The sequence below is a fragment of the Cebus imitator genome, unplaced genomic scaffold (genome assembly GCF_001604975.1).
Source record: "Cebus imitator isolate Cc_AM_T3 unplaced genomic scaffold, Cebus_imitator-1.0 Scaffold87, whole genome shotgun sequence".
NCBI lineage: Eukaryota > Metazoa > Chordata > Mammalia > Primates > Cebidae > Cebus > Cebus imitator.
The window spans coordinates 5,060,767-5,081,739 of NW_016107402.1; the positions used below are offsets into that span (position 1 = coordinate 5,060,767).

The window sequence follows — 20,973 nt, forward strand, 5'->3', positions numbered from 1 at the left end:
TTTTTTGGGACAGTCTCACTCTGTCACCCAGGCTGGAGTGCAATGGCACAATCTTGGCTCACTGCAGCATGTGCTTCCTGGGTTCAAGTGATTCTCCTGCCTCAGCCTCCCAAGCAGCTGGGATTATAGGCATGAACCACCACGCCCAGCCTCAATGGGCTCATTCTCTTATCTGACATGGAGAGAGAAAAGGGTGCAGACATCAAGGCTAGCCTCCTTCCGTGGCCATTTCTACTTTCACCACCCACCCCTTCCTCCATTTCTCCTAAATAGTTCCTGCCTCATGCTGGGGACCGCATCCTGATCACAGGGGCAGCTGACTCCAAGGTGCATGTGCACGACCTGACAGTAAAAGAGACCATCCACATGTTTGGAGACCACACAAACCGGGTGAAGCGCATCGCCACAGCGCCCATGTGGCCCAACACATTCTGGAGTGCTGCTGAAGATGGGCTTATCCGGTAAGAGTCTGGTGCATCGAGTGGGGCCTGTGGCTCCCCCATCCCATCATACTGTAGTATTTCCTTCTACAGGCCTAGCCCTTTCCCCCCAGCAGAGGTCCAGCCTCCTTTGTAGGTCCAGGGCCGTTGTCTGTGTACAAATTCCACTGGTAACATTTGCTTACCCTGCCCTCACCTTCCTTCCTCTTTGCCTTCCCTTGTACTACCTCTAGACCCACAAGCCTTCTCTCACCACCTCAGGTTTCCAGGGGCTATGCTGTCTCTGGGCATTCACATTACTGTTTCTTCTACTTGAGATTCTCTGTCCCCAGCTCTTCCTGTATCAGACTGTTTCTTATTGTAAGGAGATCAGCTTGAGTTACCTCTTCAGAAGCACCTTCTCTGACCATCCTGTCTAAAGTAGACAGACGTTATTCCTTGTCTTTGTGTGTGTGTGTGTGTGTGTGTGTGTGTATGTGTATGTGTATGAGTCTAATCTTATTTATTTGTTACTCAAAAAATTTTCTTTCTGACTGGATTCAGACTTAGAAGTAGAAGCTCGCAGAGAAGAAAGTCTGCGTCTCTTTGCAATTTGTTCCTGGTGTTTCTCTTTAGCCTCCTTAATTCTCTCGGTCAAAAGTTTAGCATATTCTGCAGCCTATTCCTTATTTTTCTTAGTATACTGCTTCTTCAGAGCAATACGCTGCCGTTTGTGCTGCAGGATATGTGGAGTAACAAGACACTGAATCTTGGATGCTTTGCACCTAGATTTCTTACCTTCTTTGTTTAAGGGCTTTCTTACAACATACTGGCAGACATCATCTTCTTTAGAGAGATTGAAAAGTGTGTGGATTCTGCTAGCTCTTTTGGGCCCCAGGCACCGAGGTACCATAGTATCAGTCAGTCCAGGAATATCCTTCTCTCCTTTTTATAACAACCAAGTTGAGAACACTGAGATTGGCATCCACAGTGCAACCACAAACTGATTTTCTTTCTTTCTCCAGTTCTCCTTGGTCTGTAACAGGAATGCCCCTTACTCAGTAGCAGGCAGACACAAACATAGGTCAAGACACCCTGCTTCATGGGGAAACCTTGTTTGTCGTTCCCACCACTGATTCGGACCGTATAACCCTTCCATTCTTCACCCAGAGCATCAGCAGCAACTTCTGTGGCCATACGCTTCTCATAAAAAGTATGAAGTTTGCGTTCATCATCCACTTCAATGAGTTTCTGGCAGCCAGTGGCTGGGAAAAAGATGTTCAACTTCATCTTGAAGCAGCTGAATGCCTCTGAGGCACCACGGAAAAGAGCTATTCCTTGTCTTAACACACTGATTGTATCCTTTATAACTCTAATCGCCACCTGTAGTTACTTTACTTTTATTAATTTATTTTTTTTGAGATAGAGTCTCAATCCATTCCATTGCCCAGGTTGGAGTGCAGTGGCATGATCATGGCTCACTATAGCCTCAACTTCCTGGGCTCAGGTGATTCGCCCACCTCAGCCTCCTGAATAGCTGGGACTATAGGCACACTCCACCAGGCTTGGCTAAATTTTCTATTTTTTTGTAGAGATGGGGTTTCTCTGCTCAGTGAATTGGCAAATGGTAGCAGCAAAAAAAAAAAAAGAGATAGGGTTTCTCTGTGTTGCCCAGGCTGGTCTCAACTCCTGGGCTCAAGTGATCCTCCCTCCTTGGCCTCCCAGAGTGCTAGGATTACTGGTGTGAGCCACCACACCTGGCCTTATTTTGTTTTTACTTATTGGTTTACTTTTTTGTCTGTATCCTCACTAAATGGTAAAAGTAAACTCTGTTAGAGCAACTCCATGTCTGTCCTGTTCTTGGTTGTGTCCCTAGAGCCCAGCACAGTGCCTGGCACATAGAGGCACTTGATACATTTCTCTTGAACAGTTGGCCTGGGAGGGGGCAAGCCAGATGGAAACGGTGAAATGGACTGTCTCCTTTTCCAGCGCCCTGCATTGTTACACATTTGCCTCTACTTCCCTTCATTCTAAAATGGTGTCTTTGCCCTTCTTTAACTCCTTTCTTCAGATGTGGCCTTAGAACTTCTCCCTTATCTCCCTAGCCTGCTTTAATCTGTCTCCCTTGAGTTCCTGTAGGACTTTGTACCCTCTTTCCTTTTACAAATGAGGAATATCTAAGTCATATATAAAGTATAACATAGTCAAGAGCAAGGCAATAAAGTCAGACAGACGTGGGGTCTAATCCTAGCTCTCTCACTCAGTGTTTGACTGGGGCAAGTCACTTCATCCCTGAACCTCAGAAGACAGAATGCACTTGGTCAGTGGCAGGTCCAACTCTATGTAGCACTTGTTGACCTTGGCTGACCAGATTGTGCCAGGGCCAGCTGGTAGAAGCTGAGCGTCTAGCGCGTCGGGTAGGATCCTAAGTGCTTAGGCATAGGCACAGTCAGAGAAGGTGTCCTAGCAGAAGGTGAACATAAGCTGGGCCTTCCAGAACAGACAAGATTTGGATGGGCAAGGAAAAGCACAGTGTATTCCCCAGCTTGAGCAGAGTTTGCAAAGGCAGAAATAAACATGGCATGTGCAGGATAAAGAATTCTGTAGTTATAATTGACCCACATTTAGAAAACTGAGGAATAAGGTTGGAGGGAGATGTGAAATTGAGTCTTGAAAACCAGACTGAGGAGTTTGGTAAAAGTAAACTTGTGCTAAAAGTATTGAGGAATCTGCAATTTTTTGAGCAGGATAGTGATGTAAAACAATATTTTAGGTAGAGCAACCTGGTGAAGATGGCTTAGAAAGACATGGTAAACAGCAAAGAGGTGATAACAGATGTCTAGGCACGAGGCGTGAGCATATGGGTGATGTCCCCCTACCCACCACTCTTTGGGGATACCTGTGTATTGGCAGCACAGTTTCCTCATCTGGAGCAGTGGGAGTTTGCTGCTGTTTGGTAGACTTTTTGGCATTGTCCTTACTGCATGATGAGACTTTTAGGCTTGCCTTGGCCCATGGTATATCTAGATAGCTCTTAGATGATCTGCAGATTCTCTTTTCTGTCACTTCCATACCTTGCTTCATGAAAAAAGCTACATTGGAAGATCCAGTCTTAGAAAGCTTCCCCAGCTCTGCACTTACTAGCAGTGTTATCCCAGGGAGGTTATTCAACATCTTTGAACATCAGTGTTCTAATGATACCTAGGGATGACATTAGGATTTAATTAAGGGACAATACTGTATATAAAGCACATTTTCACTAAGTGTTGGTAATCAGTAGCAGCATTATAGTAGCAATAATACTGACATCTGTAGAATAGGTACAGTAGTATCTACCTTAGGAGTTCTAGTAGAATAAAATACAATGTGTGAGAAGCCTACTACAGGTGTCTAGCACACTGTGGGCACTCAAGAAATGGGAGATTTTTTCACATTCTTATTTAGAAACAGGTCCAAAGTCCCTCCCAATCCTCTTGCATAACAAGAACTTGTCTTTTCCACTGCCTTCCACACAAAGACCTCAAGCCCCAATTCCCTAACTCTGTCCTCTCTCACAGCCAGTATGACCTTCGAGAGAATAGCAAGCACTCGGAGGTGCTGATTGACCTGACAGAGTACTGTGGCCAGCTGGTGGAGGCCAAGTGCCTCACCGTCAACCCCCAGGACAACAACTGCCTGGCAGTCGGGGCCAGCGGACCCTTTGTGAGGCTCTATGACATCCGCATGATCCATAACCACAGGTATGAATGGTTCAGCTTCCTGTTTCCTGTGGGTAAGACCTGGAGAACCTGCTGCCCCTTTCCCTCACTGCCATTGCAATGCCCTCTTCTGTCACAGCTCACTGCAGCCTCAACCTCCCAAGCCCAAGCAATCTTCCCACTGCAGCCTCTCAAGTAGCTGGAACTATAGGCACATGCCTCCTTGCCTGGCTACTTTTTAAATTTTTTTGTAGAGGTGGGGTCTTTCCATGTTGCCCAGGCTGGTCTCAAACTCCTGAGCTAAAGCGGTCTTCCCACCTCGACCTCCCAAAGTGCTGGAACTACAAGCATGAACCACTGTGCCTGGCCCTTCTTTTTTTTATCTTTTTATTTTGAGATGGAGTCTTGCTCTGCCACCTAGGCTGGAGTGCAGTGGTGTGATCTTGGCTCACTGCAACCTCTGCCTCCTGGGTTCAAGCTATTCTCCTACCTCAGCCTTCCAAGCAGCTGGGATTACAGGCGTCCACCACCACACCTGACTAATTTTTGCATTTTTAGTAGAGATGGGGTTTCACCACGTTGGTCAGTCTTGAACTCCTCACCTCAGGTGATCTGCCCACCTCGGCCTCCCAAAGTGTTGGGATTACAGACATGAGCCACTGCACCAGCCTGGCCCTTTCTTCTTTATGAAATGGGCTTTCTTCAATTTTGTGATTTTTTAAAAACTTAATCCTTATGTTGGATAATATGAAACATAAAATGTAAAGAAATTACCCATAATCTCTTATATAAATCCCTTATAATTTCCTTATATTTGTATATTCTTATAATTTCTTACATAAATCTTTTATAGTGTCTTTCTGAAAGAAATCACTGATGTAATATTTCCTGCTAGTTCTTATAATACTCAGAACCCCCACAGCACTCCCAGACCTGAGTTGCCTCTCCAGCCTGGGCTTTCCATGATTCTTGGGATGGATGCAGGAATGTCTGACCTGCTTTACTTTCATTCATGGGCTTGGTAACCACTGCTGCCCCTCACACACTACATGTCTTGGAGTGGGTCTTGAGCCTTAGCTTGCTTGTTTGTAAAATGGGAAAGATAAGGTGATCATGAGGACCCAGAGAGCTTATAGGACCTACTTGGTAAAGCATTATATAGCTGTCTAGTTGGTGGGCCTTTAGGGTTGCTTAGGTAAGGAAGAAAAATACCTCCTGTTTCTCAGATACAAATGTAAGTTTTCTTCTACTGAGTATGGTCTGGTCTAACCAGGGGCAGTGCTGGGACTGTAACCTATGATTTTCCTTCCCACCAGAAAGAGCATGAAGCAGAGCCCTTCAGCAGGTGTGCACACCTTCTGTGACCGGCAGAAACCCCTTCCGGATGGTGCAGCCCAATATTACGTAGCAGGTAGGACTCAGCACAGCTCTGGCCCCAAACTCATGGCTAGATGCTGACTCTTTTGGGGGCAGTGCAGGGAGACACCATGGCATGGTGACCAAGAGCAAGGGTTTTAGGGTCAAATAGACCTGGGTTTTAATCCCAACTCTACCATTGACAAGCTGTGTGACCTTCAGCACATTACAGAAAAGAAACTCATTAAGGTTAAATAAAATGAGGTCATAATGACTAAATGAGATAAAGTATATAAAGCAGTTATCCCAGTGCATATAGCAAGGGCTCACCACTTGTAGCTGCTTTTATGATATAGTTGATTGGTATCATTTTTTATATTGCTGGCTTCACACAATCTCATGCCCCTTTCAGGGGGACTGGGACCCTAGTATGACTGGGCTATTCCCTACAGGTCATCTGCCAGTGAAGCTTCCTGACTACAACAACCGTTTGAGAGTGCTGGTTGCCACCTATGTGACCTTCAGCCCCAATGGCACAGAGCTGCTAGTCAACATGGGAGGGGAACAGGTATGTACAGCATAAGGTGGCTCTGCCCCATCACCATTCCAGCAGCCAGGGCCGTGTACCTTCCGTTCACTGCTGAGGCAAACAAGACACAACAGCCTTATGGCAAATGATGTTACAGTGAAATGTGGGGGTGATGTGGTATCATTGTAGTTCCCAGAGAGGTGTCCTAGCTCAGTCTTTTTATTTCATTTTTTCTTTAATGATCTAGATAGAAATATGATAGTATGGTATTTTGGTTAAGAATATAGACTTTGAAATTGACAGACTTCTGTTCAAATGCTAGCCTGCTGTTTACTAGCTGTTTACTGTGACTTTGAGCAAATCTCTTTATTTTTCTGAGCCTCAGTTTCCTCATCTGCTATTTTCCTAGGAGGAAATCCCTGGGGCTCAGAGCATGCAGCTCAGAGCAAGGCGTGGGTTAGGGCCAGCTTTGGGAAGTGTTCTTTGATAATAACAGGTTGCTAAACTTTCTGTTTGGGTGTTCTCTGGATGTTTCATAAGCCTGGCATACATTTATTTACCAATACTGAGCACTTACTCTGAGACTAGCATTATTATAAACATAAGAGAGACAAATGGGAAATATGATCCATCCTCAGGCTGATGAGAGACATGGCAAATGAAACAGCTAATGACATTACAAGACAAGGCCTGAATACATACAAAGGAAATGGGATGCAGAATAGATGAGGATAAGCCAGACATTCCTGCACCTTTCTGAGGACTCATGAAAAGCTCAGGGTAGTGCTAGGGTAAATGTAAAATGAGACATTTGGCTTTGTGACGTTTGAGGACTTCTTCACCTTAAACCTATGATGTGTGATTTTTTTTTTTTTAAGACAGAGTTTCACTTTTGTTGCCCAGGCTGGAGTGCCTGGCATAATCTCGGCTCACTACAACCGCCACCTCCCAGGTTTAAGCAATTCTCCTGCCTCAGCCTCCCAAGTAGCTGGGATTACAGGCATGTGCCACCACACCCGGCTAATTTTGTATTTTTAGTAGAAATGAGGTTTCACCATTGGTCAAGCTAGTCTTGAACTCCTGAACTCAGGTGATCCACCCACCTCGGCCTCCCGAAGTGCTGGGATTATAGGCATAAGCCACTGTGCCCGGTCTTCTTTTTTTTTTTTTTGAGACAGGGTCTTACTCTGTCACCCAGGCTGTAGTGCAGTGGTGCGATCTTGGCTCACTGCAGCCTTGACATCCCAGGCTTAAGTGATCCTCCCACCTCAACCTCCTGAGTAGCTGGGACCACAGGCACACACCACCACACCTGGCTAATTTTTTATTTTTTGTAAAGATACGGTTTCGCCATGTTGCCCAGACTGGTCTCAAACTCCTGAGCTCAAGTGACCACCCTCCCACCTTGGCCTCCTAAAGTGCTAGAATTACAGGCTACGCCACCATGCACAACCACATGTGATTCTAATTAATGACAGTATTTCAAGCAGGGCTTTGGGTAGATCAGAAAGCCCACCCTGAGTGCCAGAGCTAGGAAGATTTTCCAGCCTGAGGTTTGCGGAAAATATCTCCTGGGGTAGCTTGATGGTTCCATGCTCAACACTCACTGTGTTCCAAGACCTAGCTAAGTTCTTGAGAAGCCACCAAGGCCTAGTTACTGGTCCAACCACATCCTTTCCTCACAGCCTTTGTCTCTTTCTTTTGCCCCCTCAACTCTAGGTCTATTTGTTTGATTTGACTTACAAGCAGCGGCCCTACACCTTCCTCTTGCCTAGAAAATGCCACTCCTCAGGGGGTAAGTTCTCCCTTAGGGTATCTTGCCGAGGCAGTGTAGGGAAGCTTCAGTGTGTGCTACACCTGCTGAGAAGCCTGTCCCTTACTGTGGACTGTGATCCTCCAAAAAGAGCAGGTTTCTGAAATAACCCTGTCTATGCAGTAAGAAAGATGACAGTAGAGCAGAGATCTCTTCAAGAGCTTTTCATCACTGCTCTTTTTGCTTTCCTCTGAAAAGGCAGGCTCCTTCCATGGCATGGCTCTTGAGAACCTGAAGTAGTTCCACTCCCCTTTGTATCTTGGCTGAGTCTTCTCACTGACTTCTTCCTGGGGCCTACAGTTGATTTAGGCACCTTCTTGCTCCATTCCCACCCCCAGCCGCAGCTGATTAATGCCACGGTGAAGTTGTGTCCCTCGCCAGCCAGCAGAGGGCGCACGGGCTTTTCTTTATGTCAGAACTTGCTTTCTGGGAATGGATCTTACTCTGGGAAAATAGTCCCACAATGGAACCATCAGACTCCACGGTGGAAGCTAGAGGGCTGCCAAGAAGAAATGGGACCTCTTCCTGAGTTGTTGCTTTCACTTTCTCTCTGTCTCCTGCCAGAAGTCCAGAATGGCAAGATGTCCACCAATGGTGTGTCCAACGGTGTGTCCAATGGCCTGCACCTTCATAGCAATGGCTTCCGGCTGCCGGAGAGTAGGGGACACATCAGGTAAGGTCAGCTGCCTTGTCCAACCCTCCAAGCCCCAGTTATACCATATAGACTGGAGGGAGGGACATAGCCTGTAAATCTTCTTCCTCACCCACACCTAGTCATGCATCCCAGAGAGTAAGGACCAAGGCAAAGAGGCTTCTTGGAGGGTGGCTAGTGTTTCTAGTGTTTCCAGGGCCCCTCTGCCTGCCAGGACACTAGTCAGGCTCAGACTGAAGCTTTAGGTTCTTCGTACCAGTAACTGGGTCAGGACCCAGGGGCCAGCTGCCTCTTAGCACTGAGCTCTCTCCAAAAAAGGGCTGCATACAAATGGATTTTCCCATATATTATTCCCCATCCTATAGCAGATCCTTGCCTCTATTCTCTGCCAGGGACTCTGCTGGGCTTTGGATACAAAGGCACTCAAATTCCCCAGCCTTGAGAGAAATAGAATTCTGTAGACAGCGATCCATAGGAGGGACTTGAGTGGCCATAAAGTTCAGCTCAGCATGGAGGCAGGTGGTGTCAGCTACTGTCATGCCCAGGAGTTTAAGTACAGCTTCATTTCTACCCTTCTTCTTTTCACTGACTGAGAGTATTTGTAGTGGCACCTATTCCCTATCACGGCAATAGGTAATAGCCCAGGCCAATAGCAGTGGTCCCCTCTTACAGATGGCAGTCAGATTCAAGTGGCCAAGAAAACCTGGGTGGCCCTCAGGCCATGTTACAGACTCCCTGAGGGGCTGCCCTGACCTTCTTTGACTATTCTGACTTGGCTCTATTTCCCTGCAGCCCCCAGGTAGAGCTACCCCCATACCTGGAGCGTGTAAAACAGCAAGCCAATGAGGCTTTTGCCTGCCAGCAGTGGACCCAAGCCATTCAGCTTTACAGCAAGGCTGTGCAGAGGGCCCCTCACAATGCCATGCTTTATGGAAACCGAGCAGCAGCCTACATGAAGCGCAAGTGGTGAGTGGCCACTGCAGAGGGGACATGGGTCAGGAAAAGAGACAAAGCGACTGGACCAAAAGGCAGGGGCCGGATGGAGCCAAGTTGCCAAAGGCATCCAGGGAACGTGGCAAGAACATACTGCTGCCTCTAAGGGCTTCTTGGCCTCTCCTCCCCACCTCCAGGCTAATGGTGGGCAGGGGCCTGACCCATTAATCAGGAAGTCTCAAGCACTAAGGAAGCTCACAGTTACATGGAAAATGTTCAAAGCTAGTTCCTACATGGCATATTATTATCAAGTGCTGTGGCCCCTGGGGAAGTAGGAATTAAGGATTGTTAGTCCCAACTGTTAGAGAATTGGACTTTGAAGAGCAGTGGAATCTTGCTAAGTGGAAATGAGGGTTTTGGTGAATTCAGTTAGTATGTGTCTAAAATATTCTGCAGTCCCTTGCCCCACTAAGGCTTGCTTTCTGGGTACTTAGACCCTTTGGACTGAATACAAACCAGATCCCGGAGATCCAAAGCTGGCTATGGGTCACACAGGAGTATGGTGGCTGGTAATAAAGAAATAGATCCATATCCTAAAGAACCCCTCATCTTTGGAGACCATCAGGGCCCCCAGCCCTTCTGCCTGCAGCACCAGCAGGCAAGCAGACATGCAGACCCCCCCCCAAACCCCCCAGCCAGGGCCAGGACTGGGGATGGATAGAGCTGGGCCCACAGCCATTTCTGCTCCGTCTGGCATCCGTCGGCTCTGCCCAGACAGACAGGCCAGCTGGTGTGCCATCGTCTGGCTGCAACTAGGCAGGCCAGAGAGGGAAGCTTGAGAAACCCACCCAAGTCAGCAGGATGGTAGTGCTGGGTGGGGGTGGGGAAGATGCTATCCCCCCACCTTAGCTGAAGCATCAGGAGTTGGCCAAGGGCTCAGGTGGCAGCCAAACCCAGGAGATGACTGTTTTGGGTGAATCCTGAGCTGATTTACCTCTCTGTCCAACAGTTGGGTAGAACTCAGTAGTCCTCATCTAGGCTGTAGGCTGAGAGCTCAGCTTTACTTCTGCATTCTTGCTAAGAGAGGTTGGTGACTTCCTAATCCATATGTGCCCTCAGCATGTTCTCTGTGCTCCTACTATGTGCTAAGTACTAGGAAATCAAAGTTCTGTCACTCTGAGTTCCTGTGCTTGACCACCCAGCCTCTGGACGGGGGTAAAGTGGTGGACATAGTTCAGCATTAAAGAGGCAGGAAGCAGTGCATCTTGTGAATGGTCAGGTAAAGGGCTGTGGGCATCAAGAAAAGTTGGGTCACTTTAGCTGGGGAGCAGGGAAGCATCAGAAAGACATGGTGTCTGAATGGGCTTTAAGTGTAGGCAGGCTTAGACAGGAGATGAAGGAGAGGAGGGGCCTGTGGGGGAAGGACATTCCAGGGAGATGAAATGGTGTGAACAAAGGCGTGGGGGCGGGGGACTGCCTGAGAGCTTGTTTGCAGAACAGCAAATCCATTTGGCTGGAGCAGAGGGTTCGGAAAGGGACTGGCAGGAGATGAGTCTGTGAGGTAGCCTGGGGCTGGCCTAGGGAGGGCTTGGAATGCAGAGCGGTGACGTTGGCCTCGATTCAGTGCATGATGGGCAGCTACTGGAGAGTTCTGAGCAGGAGAGGGATGTGCCAAGGGCTGTCCTTTCAGGGAGATTGATCTGGCAGCGAGTCTAGGAAGGGTGAGCCCTGGGGCCAGCCTGCTCTCTACCCCCATCCCACATGCCTGTCAGTGACCCCTAGAATGTCACATTCTGTCCTAGGCCAGTCTCCCCAGGGCTGCCATCTGCTGCTGGATGCAGTGGGAGTTGTCACCCTCTGGCTCCTGGCTGGCCTCTGGTCTGGCTCTCCCCAGGAGCTCAGAGGGGCACCTTGCAGGCAGTAATTGGGTTTCCAAACAGTGCCTGCTTCTTCGTCACAGCCACTCATCCTGACGCAGGCCACACCATTGAAGCAGCTCCGTTTCCTGCCTGCCCCCACATGGGCTGAGTTGTTGGTTCCTGGTCTAAGCATGGCTGCTCCGAGGACTGGGTGCTCCCTCTGAGTGCTGCAGGAGAAGGAGGCTCAGGAAGGATTTTCCCATGTCAGGCCTGCTTTAGCCATGCCGGATTGTTGTGAGCCATGCCTTTGGTGGAGGGGCCATTAGCTCTAGGGGGTGCCTCTTACTGCTGCTTGGCACAGCTGGGTCCTAGGCGTACCTCAGCCCAGCTGGAAAAACGAAAAAAAAACAATGGCTTCTGAAGAAGCAGCTCCTGTGGCCCATCTTGCTCTCCAGACAAGAGGCAAGGACAGGTCTGTGGGTGCTGGAGGAGTGTGCTTCCTATATTCTGGCACAGGGTAGGAGAAGGAGGGGCTTCTCTAACCTCCTTTCACTTCCTCTTTCCCCACTTCCTCATCAAAAGCACTCCCACTTCCCTTCATCCATGCTTTAGGAGGTTGGAGAAGTGAGTGGGGACGATTTGGAGTTCCTGGTGTGCACAACCCCCCTCACCATCAGCTTCCAGAGAGCTGACTCTGCCAGACTGTCAGGCCCCATCCTCCAGCCCCAGGAGGTAGAGGCCACAGCTGCTGTGGATCAGTCAGCCAGGACAGAGGGGGGTCTGGCTGAGGGCTTGCTGCCTGCTGGTCAGACCCTTCGTCCCCAGCCTGGCACTTCTGGCTTCCCCAGACCACAGAACTGTCCTTGAGGGCCCCCTGCCTTGGACATGGCTTTGAAGGCTAGCTGGGGGTGATTTGAGGAGGTGGATGGAGGAAGAGAGAAGGAGGGCTTGGGGAGCCTGTGGTGGGCAAGTTGCCAGGCCTTCTGCTGCAGAGCTGCGGGTGCCTGGGGTAAGCCAGTATGCAGTTGCACTCTGTGCCCAGCAGATGGCAGCCTGACACCAGCTTTTGCCACCCTCAAGACCTTAGGGTTTCCTGGTTTGTTCCTTAACATACTCTGTCTCCTGATGGGGGAGGCCTGGGTTGAACCAGGATTGTCTTCATCCCCAAGTCCCCTTGCCATGAGACCTGTCAGCGGTGGGCTGGGGTGACCACAGGAAGCAGAGGAAACTGAGTGGGGACCCCTTGCTTACCCCTTGCTCCACCTATAAGCCACTCTTCCCTGCCTTCCCAGGGATGGTGACCACTATGATGCCCTGAGGGACTGTCTCAAGGCCATCTCCCTAAACCCATGCCACCTGAAGGCTCATTTTCGCCTGGCCCGCTGCCTCTTTGAGCTCAAGTATGTGGCTGAAGCCCTGGAGTGCCTGGACGACTTCAAAGGAAAGTTTCCGGAGCAGGCCCACAGCAGCGCCTGTGATGCATTGGGCCGCGACATCACAGCTGCCCTCTTCTCCAAAAATGATGGTGGTGAGTGGGCACTGAGGAGGGGTGCTGTTACTGTTTCTCTTTGAGGTGCTGCATGACATTCTAGAGAGGTCATGGTTCTGGGATTGGAGAGGCCTGGGTTCAGCTGTTGACTCAGAAACCATGCAACCTCGGGGCAGTTACTTGGTCTCTCTCTGCTTCCTTGTCTGAAAAGGAGACAGGCCAGCACCTCCCATTGAGCATTTCTGTTGAGAATCAGCATGTTTAAATGGCATGTTGAAAGCACTGGGGGAGTGCCTGGTGTCCAGGATAGGAGGAAGCTAAGCTCAGTGAGGCTCCCGCTGGGCATTGTCACCTGCTCAAACAGGGCCCTGGTGCTTCCTCGTGGGCACCTGAGAGGCAGAGCTGGTCGTTGTGTTTGTTCCAAGTGTACAAGTGCACAAAGAACACGAAGCCCTGCCCACCTTACCTCAGTGTGCTGGACAATGAACTGGGCCGTTGGCGTGTGGTCTGTAAACATGAACAGTGAGCTCACGGGAGGCAGACATGGATCTTCACGTCTCTCCTTTGCCATTTATGAGCCATGTGATAAATTCATTTGTTTAATGAATAGTTATCAGACACCAGCCATGTGCCAGGCACTGTGCTGGGTCCTGGAAACAAAGCTGTGACTAAGTCACATGGAATTTCTGTGTTTATGGCATTTGCAGCCTATTGAAGGAACCAAGTGATAAAAGAGAAACAAAAAAGTATGACAAGTGCCAAGGGGACCTGAATGGTGTAGGTGTTGGGGGTGCTTAATAGCATTCTGGGGTTCTCTAGGAAGAAACAGTTAAGCTAAGATCTAAAGGATCCAAAGGAAGCATTAACTAGATATAAAATATAGCTGTGTGGCGTAGCACAATGGTTCACACTAATAATCCCAGCACTTTGGGAGGCTGAGGTGGGAAAATTGCTTGAGGCCATTTCAGTATCAGCCAGGACAATATAGCAAGACTCCATCTCAAGGAAAGAAAAATTTTTAAAATTAGGCAGTGGTGGTGGTACACACCTGTAGTCCCAACTCCTTGGGAAGCTGAGGCAGGAGCATCACTTGAGCCCAGGAGGTCAAGGCTACAATGAGCCATGATCACATCACTGCACTCCAGCCTGGGTGACAACGCAAAATCCTGTCTCAAACAACAACAAAGTATAGCTGTGGGAGATGCAGAGCTTCTGTCATACAGACCATCATACTCCAAGGCCCTGAAGCAGGCAGGAGTGAGTCACTTTTAAGGAACTGAGAAAACTTGTGTGATTTTTGCCTGTCACTTAACTGATCAGTGTCTCGTTTGGGACCCTAATAACTTGTCTTCCAGATGGTAAGGGCATGATCCTTACTGCCTTAAGCACTATGAATCTGTTTATAAAAGTCACCCAGGGTGAGCACAGTGGCTCATGCTTGTAATCCCAGCATTTTGGGAGGCTAACGCAGGTGGGTCACCTGAGGTCAGGAGTTGAAGACCAGCTTGCCCAACATAGTGAAACCCCGTCCCTACTAAAAATGCAAAAATTAGCCTGGCGTGGTGGCACGCACCCGTAGTCTCAGCTACTCAGGAGGCTGAGGCAGGAGAATCACTTGAACCTGGGAGGCAGAGGTTGCAGTGAGCTGAGATTGCATCTCTGCACTCCAGCCTGGGTGACAGAGTGAGACTCTGTCTCAAAAAAATTAATAATTAAAAAAGAAAAGGCACCCATTCTCTCTTTGCTAATGCCTTACTCTGTACCCTGCCCTGCCTCTCACCTCCACAGAAGCAGACCTTGAGTCTCTGCATCCTTGGGGCTTTCAGGCCCTCATTTAGGGACCTGAACCAGGAGGCATCAAAGAGAAGGCATCAAAGTTCTCCTCTTGAACATCCTCAGAGGCTGGATTCAAAGATGCATCTTCCTCACAACCTTTCCCCAATTTTCCAGGATAAGGGTGGAGGCAGGTAGCTCTATGTTGTCAGACTTTGGACTGAAAACAGAGCCATAGGTGGGGAAAATAGAGAAGGAGAGAAAGGGACAAGACTCTTATCTTTTCTGGATCTCTGCCCCCAGAGGAGAAGAAGGGACCTGGTGGCGGTGGCCCAGTCCGCCTCCGCAGCACGAGCCGCAAGGATTCCATCTCAGAGGATGAAATGGTGCTGCGGGAGCGAAGCTACGACTATCAGTTCCGCTACTGCGGCCACTGCAACACCACCACGGATATCAAGGAGGCCAATTTCTTTGGCAGGTCTGATGTCCTGAAGAGGAGGAGGGGGCAGACCAGTTGGCAGCAGGAGGTTGAGTGGGAAGTGTTGGGGCAGAATGGTTTTAGAGAAGAATCTCAAATCCCTGCTCTGCCTCTGTACCCTTGGGCAAATGGCTTCACCTTTGTCAGCCTCAGGTTTTTCATCTGTGAAATGACCAACCTGACGTACCCACTTATGAGGCCATAACAGGGACTAATAATATAATCCAAATAGAACCTCCAGCACAGTGCCTAGACTACTTCTTTATCTCCCACCTCCTTCTCCCTCTGTCTGCATGGTCCAGAGCTTGGTTTCTTTATCTGCATTCAAGGAGCCTCCCTCTGCTTGGGAGTATGAGGCAGCAGCCCCTCAAGGCTGGGAATCTTGGCATATCTGTTGTGCCTTAAAACTGCCCTGGGTACTAAGAGACAAACTCTGTGTTTCAGACACCATCACCCCCACCCCTCATTTGTAGCTGTACTTTGTTTGGGTAGGTGAGACACATGAACATGAATCAAGAATCTCTCCATAGGCTGGGCACAGTGGCTCATGCCTGTAATCCCAGGACTTGGGAAGGCTGAAGCAGTAGGACTGCTTGAGACCAGGAGTTTGAGACCAGCCTGAACAGCATAGACCCCCATCTCTACAAAAAAATTTAAAAATTATCTGGGCGTGGTGACATATACCTGTAGTCCCAGCTATTCAGGAGGCTGACATGGGAGGACCAATTAAGGCCACAGTGAACCGTGATCATGCCACTGCACTCCAGCCAGTACCTAAGAGATCCTGTCTCTAAGAAAAAAAAGACACACTCCATCAAGATGCCCTCTAAATGTCAATGGTGTGTGAGGGGCTATAGTATCCTAGAGGTGTCCTGTAGGATTTGAGAGTCTGGATGTCAGAAGCCTGAGATTGCTCAGGGAAGGCTTAGAATGGGGTATTTTAGAGACCTCAGAGATGTAAGATGGTCCTGGTCCAAGGAGGTAACAGTGAACTTTGGGGGAGACTGTCTTGGAGAAACTCAGGCAGTCGCTGGCCCTGGGTTTGAGAGAACAGTGACCAGGGCTCTGCAGTCTGGAGAGGACTGCTATATACATGGAGTTCTGGGTCAAGTGCAGACCCCAGCGTGTGGGGGACTGAGTGGCTGTAGACTTTCTTATTCCCCCTTTGCCTAGGCCATGCAGCCTCTACTTGAGGCTGTAGGGCAGTACCCCACCTGACCTCCCTGCCCTTTGCCCCCCTGCCAGCAACGCTCAGTATATCGTCAGTGGCTCTGACGATGGCTCCTTCTTCATCTGGGAAAAGGAGACGACCAACCTAGTCCGTGTGCTCCAAGGGGATGAGTCCATTGTCAACTGCCTGCAGCCACACCCTAGCTACTGCTTCTTGGCCACCAGTGGCATCGATCCTGTTGTGCGGCTCTGGAACCCCCGACCAGAGGTGAGGGTGCAGGCATGGTGGACAAAGCCAAGCAGAGAGGTGGGCAGGGACTCTGTGGAAAGCCTCCAGTGGAGCCTGCTAGGGCTTGGAAGAGAAATGAGGAAGCTGCTAAGAAGAGTAAGCTGTTCCCCTGGGGCCCAAGGCTGTGTCCTCAGGTTCTGGAAGCTCCAAATGCAGTGGCAGTTCACCAGAAGCTGTGCAGAGGCCCTGGTCACAAGGGAACTATGCGGGCTTTGGCATCCAGTGGGCCTAAGTTTGAATCCAGTCTGCTCACTCACTGCTGAGAGACTTCACCATCTCTGACCCAGGCTTTTAATCATCTGTAGATTGGGAATGGGAATTACAGCACTACCTTGAAAGGTTGTGGTGAGGAGTAAAGAAGTGATGCCTGTGAAGTGTCCAGCCCACAAGGACACTTAGAACAGTGTAGTCCCCTCCACTCCCAGTGCGGGTGACCAGGGAAGCTGGCTTGGTGCCTCCCCTTCCCCTCTGCCCTATTGCCTCCCTCTTACCAACCAGCAAAACAAAAGTCAAGTGGTATGCCTGATTCCCAAGATAATTTGCTGTGACTTTTAAAGAGGGGACCCCTATAGGATTCCCCCTTGAAGGGAGAGGAGAAAGAAAGATGAAGGAAGAGTTGTTGAGGCAACAAAACAGAAGGGGGTGGGGAAGTTGTATGCGCCCTTTGCCCCAGGTATCCCAGTATGTGTGTCCAACATATCCTGGTGTATACTGTCCCACATGTATATCCCAGCACGTTATGAGCTGCCTGTATATCCTGATGTGGCATGTCCCCCCACATATATTCCACTGTGAGCACCAACAATATGTAACCAAGATTGTGTGTTCCCCTCCACTCATATACACCTCCTTGAATGTACATGTACCTCCCCCAGTAGATAGTTTAGTCTGGGTATTTCCCTCCCCCGACCCTATGCATGTATCCTGGTGTCTCCCCCTCCTTGAGCCCCACATGTGTTGCCCCTTTCTCCACCACAGAGTGAAGACCTCACAGGCCGAGTCGTGGAAGATATGGAGGGTGCTTCGCAGGCCAACCAGCGACGCATGAATGCAGACCCGTTGGAGGTGATGCTGCTCAACATGGGCTACCGGATCACGGGCCTGAGCAGTGGGGGTGCCGGGGCCTCTGATGATGAGGACAGCTCTGAGGGCCAGGTGCAGTGCCGGCCCAGCTAGACCCTCCAGCTCTGGTCTCCAACCCCTGCTACTGGCTGGACCCTCCGCCCTGGGCAGGAGGTCAGGGGGTTCTGTTTTGATTTGTCTTCCCCATCCCCCATTTTTTCATTTCCCCTGTTTTGTTTGTTAGTTTGGCATTGGGGGTGGAGGTTGCTACAACTTGCTGGCTTTCAGACTCTTGGGCTGATTGTCCCCTGACTATCCCCAGCCCTGAGTAAAAGAGCAGGAGGGGACACCTTTCCATATGCCCCCCCCCCACCTCCTGCTTCCATGTCCCTGGAGGGCTCTCGCCTGCCTCAAAACCCCTTCTGCCTCAGGTGGGGAGGAACAAGCTGAACTGTCTTCAGGGACTGTCCTGCCCTTCAGCTGGCAGCAGGAGAGGGAGTGGGATTCCCAGTTGGTAAGGGCTCACCTTGGCCTGTTGCTACTCTTGCTCCCTAGCCTGCAAGGCTAGCTCCCCTGTGGTCTTCAGGAAAGGTTTTGAAAAAGGATGGGTCCCACCCTCCCTCCAGAGCCACCAGTGTTAGAGAGGAAGCAAAAGGAAAGATGGGAGCCCTGGAGTAGGCAAGACCAGGCCACCTGCTGAGGTCACAGTGGAGCAGCCTTGCTCCTCTCCTGGCTGCTAGCTCTGGCCCTGCACCTACTCACTGGCCACCTCTGGGGGCTCTGCCTTTCCCAAGAGCCCTGGCAGAGGGTGGGGCACTGTACCCTACCCCACCCATCCATGCCAGCACTTCTACACTACGGCCATTCTCCTCTTGGGCGCTCCTCAGCCTCACTGTGACCTTTCTGCCAGAGCTCCCAGCCAGGCCTACTCTGCTGAGGTGGCGCTTCCTGCTAAGGGCCCTTCTCTGCCCTTTCTGCTCTCCTTCCCACCCGTATGCTGAGCCGCCACAAAGACCAAAGAAGTGATGGCTTTTCTCTGTCCCCTGCTGCTCTGAGGGTAGAGGGGTGGGTCTCCTGAGCCACTCAGATTGGAAAGTCCCTTACTCAGCCCCTCCCTTCCTCCCCAGCAGCCCCAAGCTTTACACTGGATGCAGCAATCAACCCACCACTCACCAGGCCTCCCTCCCCTCTGCCCCCTGGCTGTTAGCTCCAGCTGCTCCAAGTAGTTGGTTCGTCCTTCCTTCTCTCTCCCTCCCTGCTTCCCCTCAGTGCTTACTTGGCTCCAGCCCTCCAGCTGCAGCCCCTGGGGAAAAGCAACCTCCCTTCTCCTCTCCCTCTACTCCCTCCCTCCCTCCCTCAGCCCCTGTCTCTGCCAGGTGCCTCCTCTCAGTCAGGCTTCAGAGCAGCCCTAGAGACAGGAGGGCCATGTTAAAAGCTTTTTCACAGTTTTACGAAGACAAGGGGAGGGTGAGGATAGTGGTGGGGGGTCTGGCACCATCTCATTGCTTTAATCCCAGCAACACAGGTGGCAGCCTCTCCCCCTTCCTTCCCACCCCAGTCCCTCTTCTCACCCCTCTCCTCTAGCTTGGTAATGAAGTATATTTATTGGTGAAGGAAACAGCTGCTGCTGCTTCTCCTGCTGCTGGGACTTGCTCCCCTGTCTCTTCTCTGTGACCTTTCTCTAGCCAGGGAGGGGAAAGCAGGAGTATTGGGGCTGGGCCCTGGGGCCCATGGACCAGCTGGGTCCCCTTTGCTTTCTTGTGTTCCAGCCACCTGCCATTTCCTCCCTGCCTCCCACCCCCCCACCTGCCCAGTCTGGGCCCTGCAGTATGGAGAGACACATAAGCCTTACTGTCCTCTGGGGGCAGGAGCCGAGCCTTTTTGTTGCTCTGCTCCCAGGAGAGTGAGGGTGACGTAATTGATTAAAACCATTTTGTTCTAGGTGTGGCTGGTGGCATTTGTGGGGTACAGATGGGTCTTGGAATCAAAGTGAGGGCACCTGGGCATATGACTTTGAGTAACCACACCTCTACTTGGCAGAGTGAGGCCAGCCTTGAAGGGTCACTGTGAGCAATGGCCACCCAGCCCAGCAGGGCAGAGTGCAGAGCCCAGCTCTCATGGCTGTGATTTGTAATCATCAGCTTTCACTCTCCAGCTGTTTTCTCATCAGTAAAATAAGGGGCTTGGAGTCTTAGTGGTTTTTCAAACCATTTTACATTGTGACCTAATATACACATGCTTACTTGTGTATATATATATATGTGTGTGTGTGTGTGTGTGTGTGTGTGTGTGTGTAATGAACAAGTTTTACACAATAATATTTATCCTTGCTACATGCAATGTGCTCTGCTTACCTTTCTGTTTTATTAGGGAAAAAAATACTGGTTGTAATCCACTAAATTGATTTCATATATGCAGTTTTTTGATATGCCCTGGATTAGATGTTCTCTTAGACTAGAGGTTCCGGAACTTTCTTAGCTCACAGCATCATTACCATCTCAGTAGTTTTTTCATGGAACCTCTAGGCCAAAAGAAATACCTAACAGTTCAATTTATTAAGTAATTAAGCCCAAATCACTTAAAAATATTTATGTTCTAACAAATTAGTTGCCATTTAAAAAATACACCTAAATTGGAAGAAACAATATTTTTTCCTTTTTTTTTTTGAGATGGAGTCTTGCTCTGTTGCTCAGGCTGGAGTGCAGTGGCGTGATCTGGGCTCACTGCAACCTCCGCCTCCTGGGTTCAAGAGATTCTCCTGCCTCAGCCTCCCAAGTAGCTGGGATTATAGACACATGCTACCATGCCCTGCTAATTTTTTTTTTTTTTTTTTTTTTTAGTACAGATGGGGTTTCACCATGTTGGCCAGGCTGGTCTTGAACTCCTGACCTCAGGTGATCTACCCGCCTCAGCCTCCCAAAGGGCTGGAATTACACGCATGAGCCACTGCACCTGGCCTTCATTCTTAAATAACTGCAATTACTAATGGGATCTATGCCGCCCATTGTACACTGAACAACTTGTTAAATTTTCTAATCAAAGCAGATACTGCCACCTTCATTTCCTGTCCCACATTGAATTTCATTTGCTTTTTATCACAACAACTACTAAAAACCCAGCTTCTTAAAGATGACATAATCAAAAGGATTGTAGCATAATCTAATAATGGAACTATGAACTACCTTGAGCTAGCAGTTCTCTCATTAACCAAAGATGTTGAGTATCTCTCAAAATATCCTACTTTGCCCCCTGTGAATTTGCTCTGGGTGCCCTCAGGTACCTTGATGCACAGTTTGGGAACTGGGGTTTAGTCTGTGGGAATAGTAGTTTCACTACTGAAACTACTGAGAGGTCCTGCCAGAAACTCAGTAGCTGGTATTATAAAGCAGGTACTGTAGGCTGGTATCATTCCTCTGTGTACCCAAATTAAAGTCTGCAGAATCTTCTTGAAGG

General features: G+C 49.6%; 1 protein-coding gene and 1 pseudogene across 2 annotated transcripts in view; one reads left to right on the forward strand and one right to left on the reverse strand.

The window, feature by feature from the left end:
- Positions 1 to 19,463, forward strand: part of WDTC1 (WD and tetratricopeptide repeats 1) — an 80,840-nt gene extending 61,377 nt beyond the window's left edge. For both annotated transcript variants that reach the window (XM_017534675.2, XM_037740699.1), the window contains exons 6-16: positions 274 to 461; positions 3,977 to 4,159; positions 5,434 to 5,528; positions 5,926 to 6,041; positions 7,722 to 7,797; positions 8,380 to 8,488; positions 9,260 to 9,433; positions 12,552 to 12,787; positions 14,825 to 14,999; positions 16,245 to 16,437; positions 17,437 to 19,463. In XM_017534675.2, the coding sequence (XP_017390164.1) occupies positions 274 to 461; positions 3,977 to 4,159; positions 5,434 to 5,528; positions 5,926 to 6,041; positions 7,722 to 7,797; positions 8,380 to 8,488; positions 9,260 to 9,433; positions 12,552 to 12,787; positions 14,825 to 14,999; positions 16,245 to 16,437; positions 17,437 to 17,634 (1,743 nt within the window). In that variant the 3' untranslated portion in view covers positions 17,635 to 19,463. The remainder of the gene's footprint in view (positions 1 to 273; positions 462 to 3,976; positions 4,160 to 5,433; positions 5,529 to 5,925; positions 6,042 to 7,721; positions 7,798 to 8,379; positions 8,489 to 9,259; positions 9,434 to 12,551; positions 12,788 to 14,824; positions 15,000 to 16,244; positions 16,438 to 17,436) is intronic.
- On the reverse strand, positions 928 to 1,746 carry LOC108308731 (annotated as a pseudogene).
- Positions 19,464 to 20,973: the final 1,510 nt, after the last annotated feature.